Raw genomic sequence first — 19,790 nt, 5'->3', positions numbered from 1 at the left:
TGGGAAGAGGAAAAGAGATTATATTTTATGGGAAGAGATACAATAACCATTCTCTTCCCATAAAGCAAGTGATGGAAGATTGTCTCTGCTCCATAGATGCACACTGCACATTCTCGGGATAATACCAACAGGAAATCAATAGGATCTTTTATATGTGAAAAGACATTATCTCTCACAAAAACTTGCCACTCACTGTTAATCTTGGTCCTGAGACAATAAGTAGCCTTTGAATCGAGATCTCTGTTTATTTTTAAGTTATCCTTATTATTTATTTGTTTAGAAATAATCACGTTCAAAGCTTCACCCTTCATTAGGGCCAGAGGGCCTTCAGATAACGCTTCATGACAAGTGTCTCCACCGTGGGCCAGACGCTCTCCAGAAACCTCCCTCCCGGCCGCATCCACTCCGGGTGAACGGCCATATCGTTAGCCACCAAAAGCTTTATCAGGGCATAATTTGGCAGCTGTGACGAGCTCGACGGGATTTATGGGATCTCCTGGTTTTTTGCCTCCATTGATCTGAAATGGAACCAAAGTTAATATTAGCAAAAAGCACTTTGTGCTAGGGTAATTTTCCCATGAAAGGCTTTGGCGACTGGTGGCTTTGAACATCTATCATCCAAGTGCTCTTGGCCAACTCTAGGTCATGAGTTTCATAATACCCAAAAGACTAAATATCCTTGTCTCTCCTCCCGTATGAGAATCTAACCACCATCCTGGTGAACTCTCTCATTTTTCCAAGACACTAATTTAATTGTCACAGGGTATAAACCCCATTAGTATCAGGTTCGGATTTAGCACTGGCTCTGACCTTGTGTTAGCTTCCTGGGGCTGCCCTAACAAAGTGCCAAAAACTAGGTGGCTTAAAGCAACAGAAATTTCTTCTCTCACAGTCAGCAGGCCTGAGCTCTACCTGAGGACCTTGGGGGGGGGGGGGGGGAGGGAGGATCCTTCTCTGTAGCTTCCAGCTTCAATGGCAGACAGATGTCCTTGGTGACCCTAGGCTTGTAGCTACAGGGCTCCAGTCGCACGGCCACCCCTCCCTCTGTCTTCATGTGGTCTTTCCTGGCTGCATGTCTGTGTCCAGGTTTCCCTTTTCCATAAGGACGCCAGTCACATTGGATTAGGACCCACCCTAATGACCTCATCTCAACTTGATGACCTCTTGCCAAGTCATCTTGGTGACCTCAACTTAAAGACCCTATTGCCAAGTAAGGTCACATTGTGAAGTATTAGGGATTGGGACTTCCACGTATCTTTTTTGGAGGGCACAACTCAACCTAAAACAGCCCTCAAGGAATTCATCTCTTATTACACACAGACTAGATAACTTGTCATACGATTGGGTTGAATTAGGGGTTCTTGACCTCTGCACAAGTAACATCGTGTTCGGATAATTCGTTGTCCTGTGTATTGCAGGATATTCAGCAAAATCCCTGGCCTCTACCAACTAGAGGTACAGGTAGCCACCTCCTGCCCCTTTTGATGACCAACAGTGTCTCCTGACCCGGCCGAAGTCCCCTGAGGGGGCAACGTCGCCCTGACAGGACCAATGACTTCAATGAAATGTAAACCAAGCTTATGAAGGTGCTTCATGCAGACTGAACCCTAAAGAGCTGAGGGTAGTTCTGTGTCAATCAAAGAAGAGTCCCTAAAAGAGATGGGTCCTGAGGAGTCCCCTAAACGTCTGCATTCCTTCATTAATGTAACACGCATTTACTGGGCACGGTGAGAAAAGCAGAGGACAAAAGAGATTTTGAAACCCCTGCCTTAAACATCATATATTTTAGCGGGGAGGCTGAAAATAAACAAGATGAATAAAACATATAATATGTTTAGATATTGATGAAAGGGGATGAGCGCAAGACGAAAGCGAGCAAGGAGGACAGGAAGCGTTGGCAGGAGAGGTGCTGGAATTTTCGACAGGGTGGCCTGGGAAGGGCTCACTGAGATATGGGTACACACCTAAGAAGTTGGGGCTGGGGGCTGGGCCGCAAAGATTTGGAGCAAAGACCTTGCAGGCAGGAAGAGGCTTGTGCAACAGGACAGATAAGGCGGGGCTTCCGGGTCCTAGCAAAGACATGCTGGCGCTCCTGGTGACACGAAAAATCAGCGGACATGTGTGTGGAGGGATGACCCCTGGCCCAGCATGGTGGGTGACAGGGCCTGTGGTGAGGTTCTGAGCGCATATCTGAAGGCACAGCTGAGCTTTAGTGGTGGGCCGGAGGTGGCCTGGAAGAGAAAAAAGGGGTCTTTGGCTCCCGCCAATGGAAAAATCGAGGTGGCATTAAGGGGGACGAGAAGTCTGCATAAGGAGCAGGTATGAAGGAAATATCAGAAGCAAGATCAGGAATTACTGGAATGAGAAGACTCGGGTGTTTTACGTGACAAAATTTACCATTTTGACCACCTTTAACGCTACGGCTCTGGGGCACCTGATACGTGTGTTGTGTCTCCATCACCACCATCCATGTCGAGAATGTTTACATCTTCCCCACAGGTACGCTGGACTCCTTAAACACCCCCACTGTTCCCCAGCTCCTGGCAATCACCAGCCTTACTCTGTCTCTGTGAGTTGACTGCTCTAGGAACCTCACGTAAGTGGACTCTCACAGTGTTTGTTCTTTTGCGACCGGCTTACTTCACTCAGCATCACGGATGAACTTCAAGGTGCATCCACATCATAGCGTGTCAGAATCCCCTTCTTGTTTAAGGCCGAACAATATTCCATTGTGTGTATGGCCGTGGACGGACACTTGGCCTTCTTCCACCTTTCCGCCATCGTGAATAACGCTACTCTGAACACGGGCGTACAAATGTCTGTTCGAGTCCCTGCTTTCGGTTCTTTGGGATAGATACCTGGGAGTAGAATGCCTCAATTATATGATAATTCTGTCTACATTTTTTAAGAACTGCCCTATCATTTTCCACAGCAGCTGCACCATTTTACATTCCCATTAGCAGTGTGCAGGAGTCCTTGCCAACACTTGCTGCTTTCTCTTTGTTTGTTTTTTAATAGCCCTACTAAATGGGCTTGAAGTGGTATCATATTGTGATCAGAAGGTTAGTTTTGCCTGTGTTAAGTTTGAAATGCCTATTAGACATCCAAGTAGATACATCAAATTGGATATATGGATCTGGATGTGAGGGGAGAGGTTGGGGTGGCTAGACAGATTTGGGGGTCAGAATCTGTGGGTGGTACTTAAAGCCATGAGCCTGGCTGGGAAAGAAAAAATTATCTGGGTCTGCACTGTCCGGAATAGTAACCACTAGCCAGATGCGGCCATTTAAATGTATATTAATTAAAATTAAGTAAAACTTAAAGTTGACTTACTTAGTTACATCAGCTGCATTTCAAGTACTCGACAGCTACATTTGACTAGTGGCTATTATATTGGACAGTACGGATGTAGAGCATTTCCATCATTGCCAATTCCACTGGACAGCACCGGTATGGGGACTCTGTAACATTTTTTTAAAAAGGGGGTGGGGGGGCGCCTGGGTGGCTCAGTCGGTTAAGCGTCCCACTTCGGCTCAGGTCACGATCTCGCAGTCTGTGAGCTCGAGCCCCGCATCGGGCTCTGTGCCGACAGCTCAGAGCCTGGAGCCTGCTTCAGATTCTGTGTCTCCCTCTCTCTCTGCTCCTCCCCTGCTCTCTCTCTCTCTCTCTCTCTCTCTCTCTCAAAAACAAATAAACATTAAAAATAAATAAATAAAAGAAAAAAGAGGTCCAAGCACTGAGTCACAGGGCACTTCAACACTGAGATCTTCAGTGGAGTGGGGTACAGGTTGGCCTAAAGGTAGGGTTACCTGATGGCCCTCTTTTCCAGGGACAGTCCAGATTGTGCCTGTGGGTCTGAGATGATTAACAGCAGCTCCTTAAATTCTGAAACGCACTCCACTTTGACAATATGGTCACCCTACCTACCCCCCACTCCACGCTTACTTACTCTGCAGTAAGAATTACCAGGTGGCGTCTCCTGTAAAGCAGGGGTGCGGAACTTCAGTGATCCACACAGTCCTTACCTGGGCTCCTCCACCAGTTACCGGGAGCCAGTTAGAGGGCTGGGGATGGTCTGCTTCTCCCCGTGAGTAACCCGCAGAGGAAAAGTCTGTGCCCATCGGAGGCCACGCCTCTGGTACTGACAGGAAGCGGGTGTCAACTCACAGCCCCTGTCCTCAGGGTCATGAGGGCAAGCACAGAGCTTTGGGTCCACTTTCCCCTTCTGTTTGCTGGTTCTGATACGCTAAACCAAAGATGAGTTTAGATTGGCAAAGTTTGGGCTGTGAGATCTCCTGCTAGAATTTCCATCTCACCTGCAGCCTACCCTGTGGGGACCATCTGGTTATTTACAGCAAATCTCACCTTACTCGTTACCATTTACATGCACATGCAAAACTAAGGGAGAGCCTGAAGAGCTAGGAATGTGAGGATCCGAGGCGCTCCCACGTCAGTCACTCCATGTTTCCTTAGCCAGGTGGGCTGGAAAAGGAGAGAAAACCAGGAAGTCATGGGCACACATTCCAAAATCCCCCGTGACATCTTCAGAAGGAATGAAACCCCATGGTTGGCAAAAACAATAGCCCCTGTTCAATTCTGAAGTTTAGATGCGCGTTGGCACCGTTCTAGCTCAACCTTTCGTTTCCATGGAAACCATTCATGATGCCACACACACGGAAATGGGGATTCTGACCAGAGCGAGACAGGAGTAGCAGCCCTGAAAACTAGCTTTCCAGTAAGCCTGTGGCAGAGGGAAGGACAGGAAAAGCCGTGGAGCCGTACTAGAGGGAGAGCAGCACTCTCGGGGGCCCCAGGATGAGCACTGGTAGCCCGAGTAGAGCCCACCGACCCCAGAGTTGGCTCTGATGACCTGGCCGGCTACATGTCCCAGCCCGAATCTGCTTTACTTTTTTCCTCTTCTTTTCTAATGCAAAAAGCGTGTTCTACAGTGGGTGGGAAAGGGCTCTTTGCTGTAACTCAAGCATAGGAAGGTGTGGGACGGAGGGAGCAGAAATCACCCATGGTATCAGTTTCCTGTGGCTACGGTCACAAAGTACCACAAACTGGGGGGGGTTCGAGACTTGAAATTTATTCTCTCACAGTTCTGGAGGCCGAAGTCTGAAATCCGGATATGAGTAGAGCCATGCTCCCTCTGAAGACTCTAGGGGAGAACCCTTCCTACCTCTTGCAGCCTCTGGGGGCTCCTGGCATCCCTTGGCTTGCAGACACGTGGTTCCAGCCTCTGCCTCCGTCTTCACGTGGAGGCACGTGTCTGTGTCTCAAATCTCCCTCTACGTTTTCTCGTAAGAACACCTGCCTTTGGATTTAGGGCTCACCCCAAATCCAGGATGATCTCATTTCGAGATCCTTAATGACATGTGCAAAGACCCTTTTTCCAAGTAAGGTCACATTCACAGGAATGAAGACGTGGACGTACCTTTCTGGGGGCCTCTGTGCCACCCAGCAACACCCACTGTGCCCGGGGAGATGCAAAGATTCACATTCTCGGCCCCGAATTGGCGACCCTGCGGGTCTTGAGGCTTTGGCCAATTTCAGAGGAATGCCATGACCAGTTCCTATCATTCTGAGACCCGGCCCGGCGGGGAAGCTGCGTCGTTGCCATGGTGATCCCACACCTTGAAACTTTTGTCCTTTTGCATTGTTCGCAAGGAACTAATTACTGAAGCTTCGTTGGAAGCACAGGAATGTGAGAGGTGGAGTGTTTCTGCAGGAAAGTCATTGCTCAGAGTGGAGACCTTCCTCTCCCCTCATCAGACAAGCAGAATCTGTGACATTCTTTGGATTTTTCCCAGACGACCGTTGTACTAGGCTCAGTCACAACGTTGAACATAATCAGGCACATCGTAATCGGATGCATCTGGGAGTGAGGAGAACAGCCCAGTGGGAAGGGGAAATAAATGCTCCTCCTCACCCTCACCACGTCCCACCCCGCCAGTGCAAAAGAGATTCTGAAAACGTTCGACCCCCCAGAAATGCGGGTGGTCACAGGGACGGGAAGGGAAAAGCCTCTGCATGAACATGATTCATACAACTCTGCCAGGCACGGAGCAGAAGGGCCAGGCAGCGGGTGAAAGCCCGCTTCTCCGGGGAACTGCACCAACTTGGAGAAGTTGTTGTTTACCCTTCCTGCGGTTTTCGCGCAGGCGAGCTTGTAAAAATGAAGATTTGGGGGGATTCGTCAGGGTTTCAGCCCGGATAGAATTTTGGCAAAAGGTCCTGTGGGTAATTTCCTTTCTCATGAACTCTTTCAATGCATCCGTCCCCTTCTGGATTCAGCGTCCTGCCGGGGGGAGCGTGCTGGGGCTTGAACACATGGCCCCAGTGAGCCCTGGAGAGCCTACCAGATAGGAGGATGCGGAGGAAAACCCCCTCCTTCTTTTTTTAAAATTTTTTTTTTTTTCAAAACCCCCTCCTTCTTAATGGTGTTTCACAGCAGAGGCAATTCTCGCTCCTATAACACCACACTCCAGACCAAGATCAGCATACTAGTGAGGAGTCAGGAGTAGGAAAGCAAAGTCGAGGTGGTCTGGCAACTTTACGTTATCTTTACGGAAGGAGGTTATGCATTTTTGAGAGCACAGAACGACTAAATACATTGTCCACAAAAATAGAAAAACAGCCCCGCCTCTGGACAAGCGAGGGCTGCAGCTGCCATTTTCCTGAAACGTCTCCCCCTCCGTTCCAAACCTTCAAGAACAATTTTCTTTGCCCACTTGTGCCGATCGGGACCACAGGTCTGCCCTCTGCTGGTTAAGGGACATTCGAGCAGCGTTCCGACTGGGAAGGGGATGATGTTGGGTCCCTTAGCCACCTGCCTGGCCAGGGGATGCAAGGTGTCCTCACTCGCAGACACTTCATGTTGGAGTCAGAGCTGTTAAGTGGGCAAGAGAACATTCCCCGCCCTCGCGGGTCCCTGATAACATCTTCACACACCACGTGTCCGAGGGAAGGAGAAGACAAAACTGACGTCACCACACGTACGGCTCAAGGTCCTCTGAAACATCATTATACAAATCAGTCTAAAAGCGAAATAACGATTGAACGTAAAGGCAGTCCTAAAAGGAGACAGACCTGCGTCTGAATCCGTTTTGAGGTTTACGAGCTCTGAGGGCTGGGACAAGAACCTGCCTGAGCCCAGCTGCCTCCTCTGTCAAGTGAAGCTATCAGTAATTACATTGGAAAATTAAATGAGAGGAATCCGTTAGCACAGTGTCTGGCACATGGCAAATATTCTATAAATGGTAGTTTAAATATTTTCCTTTTTCAATCCATTTAATTCTAGAAGCTGGAAAATCTTTCTCCTGCGCGCGGAAAGTAGGAGAAGCCGATGTCAGAGAAGAGGGGTTCATGACCTTGTGGTTCATGACCAGTGTCCTCACCTCTAACCCAGAGTTCTTGACTAGGGTGATTTTGTCCCCTAAGGGACTTCTGGCAATATCTGGAGACATTTTTGGTTGTTGTGGCTGGGGAGGGGTACTACCGGCATCGAGGGGGTAGAGGTCAGGGTAGTGCTAAGCTCCTTACAGCGCACAGGACAGCCCCATAATTACCCAGCACCAAATGCTGATAGCACTGAGGTTGGACACCCTGCTCTGACCTTTCTAGAAGCGTCTTGAGTTTTATTTTTTTTAACGTTTTTTTTTTTCTGAGGGGGGGGCACGTGAGCAGGAGAGGGGCAGAGAGAGAGGGAGACAGAATCCGAAGCAGGCTCCAGGCTCTGAGCTGTCAGCACAGAGCCCGACGCGGGCTCGAACTCACAAACCGTGAGATCATGACCTGAGCCAAAGTCGGACACTCAACCGACTGAGCCACCCGGGCGCCCCTGAGTTCTAGAACTTTTAATCTCTGGCAGGCAACATTTCTGCTAACTGCTTGGCTTTCCTGACAACAGTGGAATCAAGAATCAAGGATAAAATCTTCTGGATTTAAAAGCCACCCAAAGTCAAGAGATCAAGACTCCCAATATATTTTTTAAAAATTTTTAACTGTAATAAAATACACATAACATAAAATTTACCACCTAAACCATTTTTTGTCATTTATTTGTTTATTTTGAGAGAGAGCGAGAGCAGGGGAGGGGAAGAGAGAGAGAAGGAGAGAATCTCAAGCAGGCTCTGTGACGGTGCGGAGCCCTAGGGGGGGCTCGAACTCATGAACCATGAGATCGTGACCTGAGCTGAAATCAAGAGTCAGATGCTCAACTGACCAAACCACCCAGGTGCCCCCACCTAAAGCATTTTTAAGTGTACCGATCAATAGAGTAAGTACATTTACGTTGTTGTGTGACCAATCTCCAGAGCGCTTTCCATCTTGCAAAACTGAAACTCTATAACTCTACACCCATTAAACGACTCCTCATCTCCCCTCCCTACAAGGACTCCTGCTATCTCTGTAAGATAAAATACTCATGTGTGTTTTTTTTAATGACCTACAGCAGCCATCCACGCACTGTAAGAGGATCTAGCCTAAGCAGACACAAATCCCAAGAATGCCAGAGACAACTTGGAAAGTGCCTTCTTCCTTGGTATCATTGAGCTGCTGATCTATCTACTTCTGGAACCCCCTGGCTGCTTGCTAGATAATAACTTCTGTTTCAGGGAGAAAACATGTAAAAACAAATTAAAATAACCAGCCAACCAACAAAATACCCATAGGTTTTTCTTCGAAGTTGGCACTTAATTTAAAAGAAGACATCTCTTTGGGGCACCTGGGTGGTTCAGTCAGTTGAGTGTCCAACTCTTGATTTCGGCTCAGGTCATGATCCCAGGGTCTTGAGATTGAGCCCCACGTTGGGCTCTGTGCTGAGCATGGAACCTGCTTGAGGTTCTCTCTTTCTCTCTCCCTCTGCCCCTCTCCCCCACTTGTGCTCTCTCTCTCAAAAAAGCAAATAAGTTTAAAAAGAAGACATTTCTTCAAACCCGGCGTGACTCTATGGTCAAAGCAGGTCCCCTCTGTGACAAAGCCACCTCCACCTGTCTCTCCTTGGGGTTCCCAAGAAACGACGGGTAAGGGAGCTGGGCAGCTTATCACACTACAGAACCACGTATTTCCTGAGATCAGGGATGTTTGTGAAGAAGGCTGACCGACCCCAATGCAGAAAGGCTTAGAGTTTCCCTTGGCTCTCTGCTAGGCTCCGGGGGTCCCTGGCACCTCAGCCTGAGCTCTGTCGCCCTGCCTATCAGTGGATGAAAACATCTCTCTGCTTCCCCACTTCCATCATCTTTTGCTTTGAGCTCTCTTTCCTCTTGGTTTCAGTGCACGTTAAATACACGCATGTACGTTAAGCTCTTATTACATGCAGACACACAACGCTGTTGGAAATAAAATACAAACTATTTCAAGCACTTGCCTCCAGAGCTTACAGTCTAACAGAGGAAATAAACGTGTAAATGATGGAAATTTGTCAGTGGAATATAAGTGGTACGAATGGACATTACGTTGTACAAAAGGACTGAGATTAAACCTGATGAGACACAGATAGGAGGTTGTCTTTGCTCCCTCCAGACATCCCAATGAAAGGATAACAAAGGAACTAAGTATAAATACACATGGACACAATGCATGTAAGAGACAACGTTGGACAAAAGATGCGACAAAAATTTGGAAGACGGGGGCGCCTGGGTGGCGCAGTCGGTTAAGCGTCCAACTTCAGCCAGGTCACGATCTCGCGGTCCGTGAGTTCGAGCCCCGCGTCAGGCTCTGGGCTGATGGCTCAGAGCCTGGAGCCTGTTTAGGATTCTGTGTCTCCCTCTCTCTCTGCCCCTCCCCCGTTCATGCTCTGTCTCTCTCTGTCCCAAAAATAAATAAACGTTGAAAAAAAAAAATTTGGAAGACGGAAAATGGAGGGGCCCTTTGTAACAAACTTGGGTTACAGCTTTCTCCACTTGGCTAAATGCTTGTGAGGTCAGGGAAGACAACTGAAAAGTGGGCTGGTTTGTGCTACAGGATCCAGGAGCGATTCAGGAATTGGAGGCTGGACATGCGTGTTGCTAGTCTATGTGCAGATAGTTTAGAACCCCAAATCTTTCCCCAATCTAGCCAGTCAGGCAACTACAGCCCCACCTGCACCCTGTAGGGGGCTTATTATCTGCTGAGGCTCGACAGGAAAGGCCCTGGAGTCTCGACAACAAAGCAAAGCTAGATAGCAGATATTGTAATGAAATGCTATTCCCGTCCCCCTTCCTACAGAGCTTTTACCTACCCCAGGCAGAGGGAAAAGTAGGACTCCTCCCTGGGAAAACCAATACACCCAAGAGAAAAGACCTACAGATCTGACATGTGGGGGACCTTACCTGACAACTCTCTAAGAGCCCCCCTGGAGAGTAGTCTTGAACATGTACACGGGGCTCCCATGAATAGACAGCCAAGGATCACCGGAGTTTTGAGAAAAGTCCCTTCCACCCACCCACACATACACACAAAGGCCAAAACAAACAGGGGGAAAAATAACTAGGAGGAAATACAAAAAGTGAAAAGGTAGAATAAAACTTAAATATGTTCTCAGAAATACAAGAGAACAAGTTGCATATACAAACCTATTTTAAAGATAAAATAATCAAAGAACAAGAAAGAGCTCTGGAAAATTTAAAAATTTTTTTTAACGTTTACTTATTTTTGAGAGCAAGAGACAGAGACACACACAGAGTGTGAGCGGGGGAGGGGCAGAGAGAGAAGGAGACACAGAATCTGAAATAGGCTCCAGGCTCTGAGCTGTCAGCACAGAGCTTGACACAGGGCTCAAACGCATGAACCACGAGATCATGACCTGAGCCAAAGTCAGACGCTTAACTGACTGAGCCACCCAGGTGCCCCTGGAAATTTTTAAAAAATATATTATGACAAGTATTTTTCAAAAATCAATAGAAGAACTGATAGATATAGTTGCATCTCCAACAAAGACTAAAAGAACAAAAGGATGGAAATAAAAGCATGTGGGAATCAGTCCAAGAGGTCTGGCATCACAATAAACATAGCTCCAATAAGAATAAACCAAAAAAACCAATTAAGTGGAATTAAGTTATCAGTCTAAGATATTTCTCCAGATATATCAGATATATCCAGATATATCAGTCTAAGATATTTCTGACTGAGTGACTCGGTCAGTTAAGTGTCCAACTCTTGATTTCAGTTCAGGTCATGATCTCACTGTTCGTGAGTTCGAGCCCCATGTTGGGTTCTGTGCTGAGTGTGGAGCCTGCTTTAGATTCTCTCTCTCCCTCTGCCCCTCCCCCCTCTCAAAACAAACAAACAAACAAACGAATATATTTCTCCAATGGACAGAAATGAACCCACTGAATGCATAGCACAATCCATTTTAGAAGATCTATACAAGGTACATCATCATGTAATTTCAGAAAACCAGGAATAAAAACAATGTTTCCAAAGAAAGAAGAAAAAAAAAAACAGTTACAAAGCCATAGGAACTAGAACAGGGTCCATCTTATTGCCAGCAACATTGGGAAACTGAGGTTGTAAACCAATGCCTTCAAAATTATGAGGAAAAATCTTTAGAACCTAGACTTTTGTACCCAGTCAAACTATCCACCTAGCAAACTCACTATCAAATATAAAGGTAGGATAAGGGTATCCAAGTTCTCAAAAACCTGGAAAGATTTACTCCATTAAAAACAAGGAGGGGTGCCCGGGTGGCTGAGTCGGTTAAACGTCCGACCTCGGCTCAGGTCATGATCTCATCGTTCATGGGTTCGAGCCCTGCATCAGGCTTATGCAGACAGCACAGAACCTGGAGCCTGCTTTGGATTCTGTGTGTGTGCCTCTCTGTACCTTCCCCTGCTCATGCTCTGTCTCTCTCTTTCAAAAATAAACATTAAAAAAAGGGGGGGAAATGAAACAAACAAATAGGAAATAGGGCATTCAGGAACAGGGGTGCCAACAGTGAAGACAGGGAATGGGTCATCCTACAGTGACAGTCTAGGGAAGATGCAAGATGACAGCTGTGGGACAGGCTGTATGTTCCATATATAAAATTCTAGAAAATGCAGACTAATCTACAATGATAAGTAGCGGATTGGCAGTTCATCATCTTATTTACTGTAATGGATTCACAGGCACATACATGTGTCAAACTCATAAAATTTTTCACTTTAAACATGCGCGTTTTATTGCACGTCAACTATACTCCAATAAAGTAGCAAAAAAAATTTTTTAGGAAAATGAGAGAAGTATAGAGAAGTAGAAGACTGGTCATGGAGGACTACCCACAAAGAAGCCATAGAGACAAAAAGAAGGAAGATACAAAAGAGAATAAAAAGCGTACAGAATACACTGAGAGGGTCTAACACACTTAATTGAGATCCCCAAAGAAACAAGAGAATCATGTCACGGCAGTAATCCCAGACATCTAAAGGAAGTGAAACCGTATTGGGAACAATGTGCTGGAAAACAAAAGAACTGTCAAACTAGATTCCTCTACCCCGAGCGGAAAAAAAAAAATCCCTTAATATTAATAAAGACAGATAAAGATCTTTTCAGATAAACAAAAGTTGAGAGCATTGTTCAACAGCAGACCCCATACTCAAAAAAATTCCACACGGTGTTTGTTTAAGCTGTAGGTCAATGACCCTTCATGGAAGCTCAGAGATGCAAGAAACGTTCAGAACCAAGTTCAAGAATGGTTCAGAGATTTAAAAAAAATTTTTTCTGGCTAGAACCAAAGCTCCATGAAGAAAGTCAGGAGCTATAAGGCTGAAAGATGGGTGAACCTAGATCACACGGGTCCTGAATACCAGCAGGAGGAAGTAAGGACGATGGATACAGAGCAACATGGAGGTCGAGAGAGAGAGAGAAAGCGGAGCAGTGGAGGATGGAGAGCTTATAATGAAAAAGAAGGCAACGCCGTTAATGCTGCCTGGGGTCCAGGCCAATGGCGAGGAAACAGATGCCATTGGCTCTGGGGCTCAAGAAGTCACTGGAAACTTTGAGGAGGGAATTCCAGTGAAGGATGGGAATGAGGGTCTGATGGCAAGAAGGGGAAGAGTGAGCAGAAAGGAAGCAGAGGCAGCAGGCACCTCCTCTACGTGGAGGTCTAAGAAAGACTTAGGTCTACTTCTCCGAAGTAGAACTTTTTGTTACTCCCTCCAAACCCTGCCGCTTCCCTAGCTTCCTCGGGAGCACAGATGGCCTCACCCCCTGGCACCGCAAACCAAAATGGAGGAGTAACTACCGACCGATTGCGCTCTTCCACCCCCACCCCCTCCAGACCCAACCTATCGTCACTTCCTGTTGACCCCAGTGCAACCAGTGGTCCATGCTTGCCAGCCCCGTGCAGCCCCGTCTGTCTTAGTGCAAGCCCACCTCCCTCTCTTTCCAGAACACTGTGATAGCCTCTAACAGGGGAGGAGGGGAGGGGCTGCTTCCATTCTTGCTCCCTCTAGCCTCATCCCCCTGGAATAATCCTTTGGAGGGGGGATGGAAATAGGACCATGTCACCTCCCTGCTTAAAATCCTTCCATGCTCCCCATCGTGGTTGGAATAAAATTTGAATTCTTGAACACTGCCCTCCATGAGCCCTAACCGAGCTTCTCTAACACCTTTTCCTACCGCTTCCTCCCCCCCCCCCCCCCCGCCCCCACCTGATATGCTTCATGCTCAGTGAACGATCAGTCTTATGCTTCACCCTCCCTGTTCCTGGAGCACATCAAACTTCTTCCTGTCTCTGAGCCTTTGCACCAGAACGTTCTTCCCCGAGGTCTTGCAAGCTGGATCCTTCCCGTCATTCAGTTCAAAATTACCTCCTCAGATAGATCTTTCATAACCAACCAACTTAACGTGAACTCCTCCCACCTGCGATGTCCCACCGTTACATCAGTGTGTTTTATTTTCCATACAGCACTCAGCATCTGAAATTATCTTGTTATTAAGTAACTGGTTATTGTCTCCACTTCCCCGCCCGGTCCCCTTGGAGGGTTAATTCCACTAAAACAGAAAACATGTCCTTCTCGTGAATTGCTGAACCGCCAGTGCCCTTTCCTGGATGTTGCCTTCCAACTTAAAGATAAGCTGAGGAGACACTGTGGGGGAATTCACAGAGGCTTAATAAGAGGTGAATGCAATAGGTTTACCAAGTAACACTGGGGGCTCGTTGAAGTCAGATAGCATCAACTGTGTGTTTTCCAAGACTTTCCCCAGCTACTCCCGACAGCCCGGGAGAAGCACAAAAAGGTAGAGAACCAACCGGAGAATGGATGTGGTGGACAGAGCCAAAGGTCAAAGGATTTTTGATATCGCTGAATGACCAAGAAAGCAGCTCGGAAAGGACCCCAGCTGAGTGCTGATGGATTAGGATGGATTAACACACAGGGACCAGGGACCTAAAGTTGCAAACGGCAGGGAAACCGGTACCCTCAGCACAATGGATGGATCACCTTGCAGGTGAAATGCTGAGTTCCAAAGGCAGGAGCTCTGAATCGGAGACTGGGGAGATGCACACTTCGTCGGGATGGTGAGGTCTAAACCTGGTGAGCCGTGACCCCACCTCCCCACCCCCTGTCCGTCCCTGCACTGCTGCCAGACCCTCCCCCCCACCCCAGGCTGCCTCTGGGGTGTGGGACTGTCTCAGTTCTTGCAGGAGTGGCCCTTCCTCTGGCTGACTCAACCCTTCTGCAATTGTCATCTTGGCTAAAGATGTAAATGACACGTCCCTGAAATGCTAAGGGGGGAGATACCATCAAGAAAATTTAATCCTTGAGTGCCTGCAGACTTTCCCTTCTTTTCTTTAGCTAAGGAATATTTTCCCCCTAACTCCTCTTAACAGGGTTATCAGAGTTCAGGAGGAAAAGAGAGAACAGGCTATGAATGGCAGACAGGCACTGAGTCCCAATCTGGACTCAGTGACAAGAGAATAATAAAAAAGATTAGAGGTAATTTTTCCTCCTGAATTATAGAGAAAGGGTGTGGACCCAGACCAGCTGTGCAGGGTTGGGTCAGGCTGCTAACCTCATCTCTCAGGAGTCCTACTCAGGAAAAGGGAGAAGGAGTGAAGGGGTTCCAGTTGGGGGATGCCGCGAGTAGGAAGTAAAATTACAGGGCTCCCAGTCCAAATGAATTTCAGACACACAATGGTTTTTTTTAGTATATGCATACGCCCCATGCAATATTAGTATACTTATCCTAATAATTATTCACTGCATATCTGAAATTCAAATCTAACTGAGTCCTGTATTTAGTGCTAGAAAGGAGGGCCCCAGCACTAGATAGAGCCATTAAACAGAGGAAGCTTCCCGATAGGCAGTCCTGGGAAGGCCACATGTTCCGGGTCATTCTGAATACGAATGGTGGTAAAGGTTAGGGGCGCCTGGGTGGCTCAGTCGGTTAAGCATCCGACTTCGGCTCAGGTCATGATCTCACGGTCTGTGAGTTCGAGCCCTGCGTTGGGCTCTGTGCTGACAGCTCAGAGCCTGGAGCCTGCTTCAGATTCTGTGTCTCCCTCTCTGTCTCTCTGCCCCTCCCCTGCTCATGCTCTGTCTCTGTCTCAAAAATAAATAAAAAACATTAAAAAAAATTAAAAATAAAAAACAAATGGTGGTGAAGGTCAAGGTTTTTATGTTTTCTATTTAAAGCTAAGAGAATTTGGGGCGCCTGGGTGACTCAGTCAGTCAAGCATCCAACTTCGGCTTAGGTCATGATCTCGCAGTCTGTGAGTTCAAGCCCCGCGTCGGGCTCTGTGCTGACAGCTCAGAGCCTGGAGCCTGCCTCAGATTCTGTGTCTCCCTGTCTCTGCCCCTTCCCCACTCATTCTCTGTCTCTCTCTGTCTCTCAAAAATGAATAAATGTTAAAAAAAATGTTTTTTTAAACATAGCTAAGAGAATTCAAAAATGATTATATATACATATATAATACATAGACATGTATATATAAATATATTACATAAGTATACCAGGCTGGGCTTTGCAGCTAAATTACAAACTGGTTTGTGGCTTTACCCAATAAAGAGAAAACAAAAATGCAAGGCAGTGGGGCATCTGGGTGACTCAGGCAAGTGCCTGACTCTTTAAAAAAAAACCCGATGGGGCACCTGGGTGGCTCGGTCGGTTAAGTGTCCGACTTCAGCTCAGGTCATGCTCTCGCCGTCCGTGAGTTTGAGCCCCGCATTGGATCTGTGCTGACAGCTTCAGAGCCTGGAGCCTGCTTTGGATTCTGTGTCTCCTCCTCTCTCTGCCTCTCCCCTGCTCATGCTCTGTCTCTCTCTGTCTCTCAGTAATAAATAAATGTTAAAAAAATTTAAAAACAAAAACAAAAAAACATGAGGTCGTGACCTGAGCCAAAACCAAGAGTCAGACACTTCACGGACTCAGCCACCCAGGTGCACCTCAAATGCCTCACTCTTGATTTCAGCTCAGGCCATCATCTCACAGTTCGAGTTTGAGCCTTGCATCAGCACTCTCAGCATGGAGCCCACTCGGGATTCTCTCTCTCTCTGCTCCTCCCCCACTTGCTCTCTCTGTCTCTGTCTCATATATAAATAAATAAAGTTTAAAAAATGCAAGGCAATGAGTTAATGTGGCTGAGTTTCGTCCGTCGCTCTGGCACGAGTAACGGTTGAATGGGTGTGGTAACTTATCAATTTGTACTGTTCCTGGTTTCCATTATTTTGCCCATCAGAGATTAGGGTTTTTGGAGGGAGAAACAAAACAGCCAACCTCCGAAATAAATTTACTCTCAGGCCTGTGGTGTATCTAAGTTATTTTCCATTTGTCACAACCACTTTCCAAGTAACCATACTACAAAGCATCATGGGCCCGAGAGAGGACAAACACAGAGCATCCCTGAGTCACTATTTATTTTGTTCGGGTGATGATAAAAACCAGGTCATCCTCAATCATAGAAACGCAGACCTGAACGTTCTGAAACATATGTTAGGTTCTGTTTATATAATTCCTAGAGGCGGTGTTTTCCAAAGCAGAAGAAGGATAGCAAGGAATTTCTCTACCCAACTGAGCATTATGGCCCAATTAACGTCTACAAACCTAAGGAAAAAAGGAATGTCTCAACATTGTAGTTTTTTCCCCCCAGCCTCTCTGTAAGAAATTCTTAAAGACCAGCAAATGTCAGCAAGCAGCTTAGCCCTAATCACTGTTCGGCAAAGGAGAAAAAAGAAAGACCGTACAAAATTGCTGTGATAGCTTGCGGAACGTGAGGGTCTGCGGAAGCTATTGCGGAGAAGCCTCACACAGCTAGAGAAACAGCTCTTCCTTTGCAACCCCGGGCAGAGGTCGGCTCCAGACTGACTCAATAAACCTGCCTCAGCACACCTATGTGTCTCAATGCCAAAAGATCCTGAGAGGGGTGGGCAACTTGGAAGGGACCACACACAGGCCCAGATGGTGAACATCTGGCCAAAAATTAGAAAGAGAAAGAAATCAACCTCTCAAATCCACAGACAGGTGTTTGGGGCTTCCCAGGGGACCTGCTTAGGAAGGGCAACAGGGATGGTTCTAAACTGATCCTTAGTTAAGGAACAACACACATTCCTGAGAAATAATGAGGAATGGATACAGGTCAGCATGAACCAAACAGGTGGCAAGAGTATGGGAGCTCTGCTGTCCACCTTCTCTTGATAATTGCATCCTTTCGAAGACATTTAAATTATTTAGATGATTGTAACCGAGACGTCTTTAATAATGCACCAAACAGCAGGCACCAGGTTGAAATCAATTAGACTCCACCGCTAAATTATAAGGTAGAAATTTACAAGAGGACGGCTCTGGGATAGGGACTGAAGGTATATATGCCTGCCAGAGACAATTATGTTAGGAACCAAATGGGTATTGTCTCGTCAGTTAAGAAGCAGAAAAAATGGTCAGGTGCTCCTAAATATAGGGCAATAATAAAAAACGATAATGAGGAGGCTGGTCCCCTGGGCAGGGTTCTGGACGGCCGCGAGAAAAGACAAAGAACAACGGAGGCAGGAGCCAATCCCGTTCTGGGGGTTTCCTGTGCAAAGACGAGCCAGCAAGTGGGGCCTCGAGGAGTCTCGGGCCGGGGTGGCCTCACGGGGGTGGCCTCGGTGGGGCTGTTTGGGACAGGATGCTCGCCGCACTGGTAGCCGGCGGGAGGAGGGGGTGGTGAGACAAGGGAGAGGTCGTGGGGCACACAGGGAGTCCCCAGGTGTGACCGCAACGTCCCGGTCCGGTCCCCGCTGAGCCGGGCTGGCTTCAGGATCGCGAGCAGCACGTGGCTGGCCCCCGGCGCCGCATCCCGCCCTCAGCCGCGCGGGGGCGCAGGGCGCAGGCGCGCTGCCGCAACGCGCGGGCGGCGGCGACGCCACTCCGGTCCGCCAGGGGCCGCTGTGGCGCAGGCGGGCTGGCCCGCGTTGCTGGGGCCGCGGCTCGCCGGTCCCTCTTGGGCACGGCCTTGCCGGTTTGGCGGGGTGAAAGGTTGCGAAGATGGCGACGGCCTTGAGCGAGGAGGAGCTGGACAATGAAGACTATTACTCGTTGCTGAACGTGCGCAGGGAGGTGAGGCCTGCGGCGGGACGCCGTCTGGGCGGAGGCCGCGCCCGGTGGCTCGGGAGGGCCGGGCTGGCGGCCACCGCTCCGTCCCCGCCACGGGCGGCCGGGACCCGGCGGGGGAGGCCGCGTGACCCCGTCCGACATGCGCGACCGGCCGCCGACCGAGCGGTCCCCACTGCCCCGACCCTTGCACTGGGGGTGTCCCGCCGGCCTCTGCCCCTGCTCTCGGCGGCCGGGGCGCCGCGTCCTGGCAAGGCCAGAGGCCCCGGTACCCGCAGGAGGAAGAAGGCTCCCCGAGGTGGAGGCTCTTGGAGTGGGGTTCCCGGCCCTCCAGGACCCGGTGCCTCGTCCGGCTCACAAACTCACCTTGGCTGAGGGGCTAGGTCATCGCCCCCGGCCGGCAGAATGGGAAACTGAGTCTCAGGCACCAAGGTCAAAGCCACCAGCAAACCTTCCCACGGGGGTCTGTCCGGTTCCCGAGTATCCATGGGGACGTCCGGCTTCTGAAGTGAATTCAGGCCCCGAGGCACGTGGCTTGTGTCCTCCTGTCCCCTGAGCTGCTGTCCCGAAATTGAAGGAAGAGCCTCCCGTACCTACAGCCTCAGTTCGGAGGCCTCAGTTTAGGAAGAAGCCGTAAAGCCAGGAAAAGCAGGCGGTGCCCCAAGCACGGCCTCAGCACGCGCGCCGCTTTCCACACGCCGAGTGTTTGCACCCTGTTTCCTCACCCAGTAAGAGATAGGGTCTCACGCTGTGCCTGGCACGTAGTAGGGGCCCAGGAAGTTTCATTTCTTGTTGACCAGCCCCGTTGACATCAGCGTGAAGGGCAGGAAGGCTTCCAAGGTCAGGTCATAAGGTGGATCTTTTATCTCTAAGCTGCCGGGTTCGGTCTTCCCAGCCCTGCTAGAGAACCGTTAATTCCCTCTCATTTTTCCCAGCGATCGTAATTAGCCAAGTTTGACAAAGTTCTAGACAAAACCAGTCAAATGTGTGTCGTGCGTAAATGTTGGTGTGCATCGTGTCTGTCGGTAATAGCCAACATTTTTTGAGTACTGCTTTTGTGCAGAGCCCCGTGCGAGTGAACACTTTATGTTACATTATCTTGTTCATTTCTCACCCCAGCCCCTAAGGGAAATGTTATGATAATCCTTGACTTACAGCTCAGAAAACTGAGGCAGAGAGAGGTTAAGTGACTTGCCCAGAGTCACATCAGTAGAAAGTGCGAGAGCCTGAATTCATCCCTGGGAAGTCCGGGCGGAGCTTCCGCTCTGCTGTCATAACTAGTCAGACTACAGAGCTGC

At 48.6% G+C, this 19,790-nt stretch overlaps 1 protein-coding gene and 1 long non-coding RNA gene across 2 annotated transcripts in view; one reads left to right on the top strand and one right to left on the bottom strand.

The window, feature by feature from the left end:
* Positions 1-239: 239 nt before the first annotated feature.
* LOC115520284 lies at positions 240-19,110 on the bottom strand. Its single transcript, XR_003970749.1, has 2 exons — positions 18,859-19,110; positions 240-518 (listed from the first exon to the last, which is right to left on the bottom strand). It is a non-coding gene; the product is annotated as an uncharacterized LOC115520284 (long non-coding RNA).
* DNAJC11 (DnaJ heat shock protein family (Hsp40) member C11) overlaps positions 18,397-19,790 on the top strand; it is a 71,686-nt gene continuing 70,292 nt past the window's right edge. Inside the window, exon 1 of the mRNA XM_030324506.2 lies at positions 18,397-18,498. Within this exon, the coding sequence (XP_030180366.1) occupies positions 18,427-18,498 (72 nt within the window). The 5' untranslated portion in view covers positions 18,397-18,426. The remainder of the gene's footprint in view (positions 18,499-19,790) is intronic.

This window comes from Lynx canadensis, chromosome C1, assembly GCF_007474595.2.
Source record: "Lynx canadensis isolate LIC74 chromosome C1, mLynCan4.pri.v2, whole genome shotgun sequence".
In the NCBI taxonomy this organism is placed as follows: Eukaryota; Metazoa; Chordata; class Mammalia; order Carnivora; family Felidae; genus Lynx; species Lynx canadensis.
The sequence above is the reverse complement of the archived record's forward strand: the minus strand, read 5'-3'. Positions and strand labels throughout refer to the sequence as shown.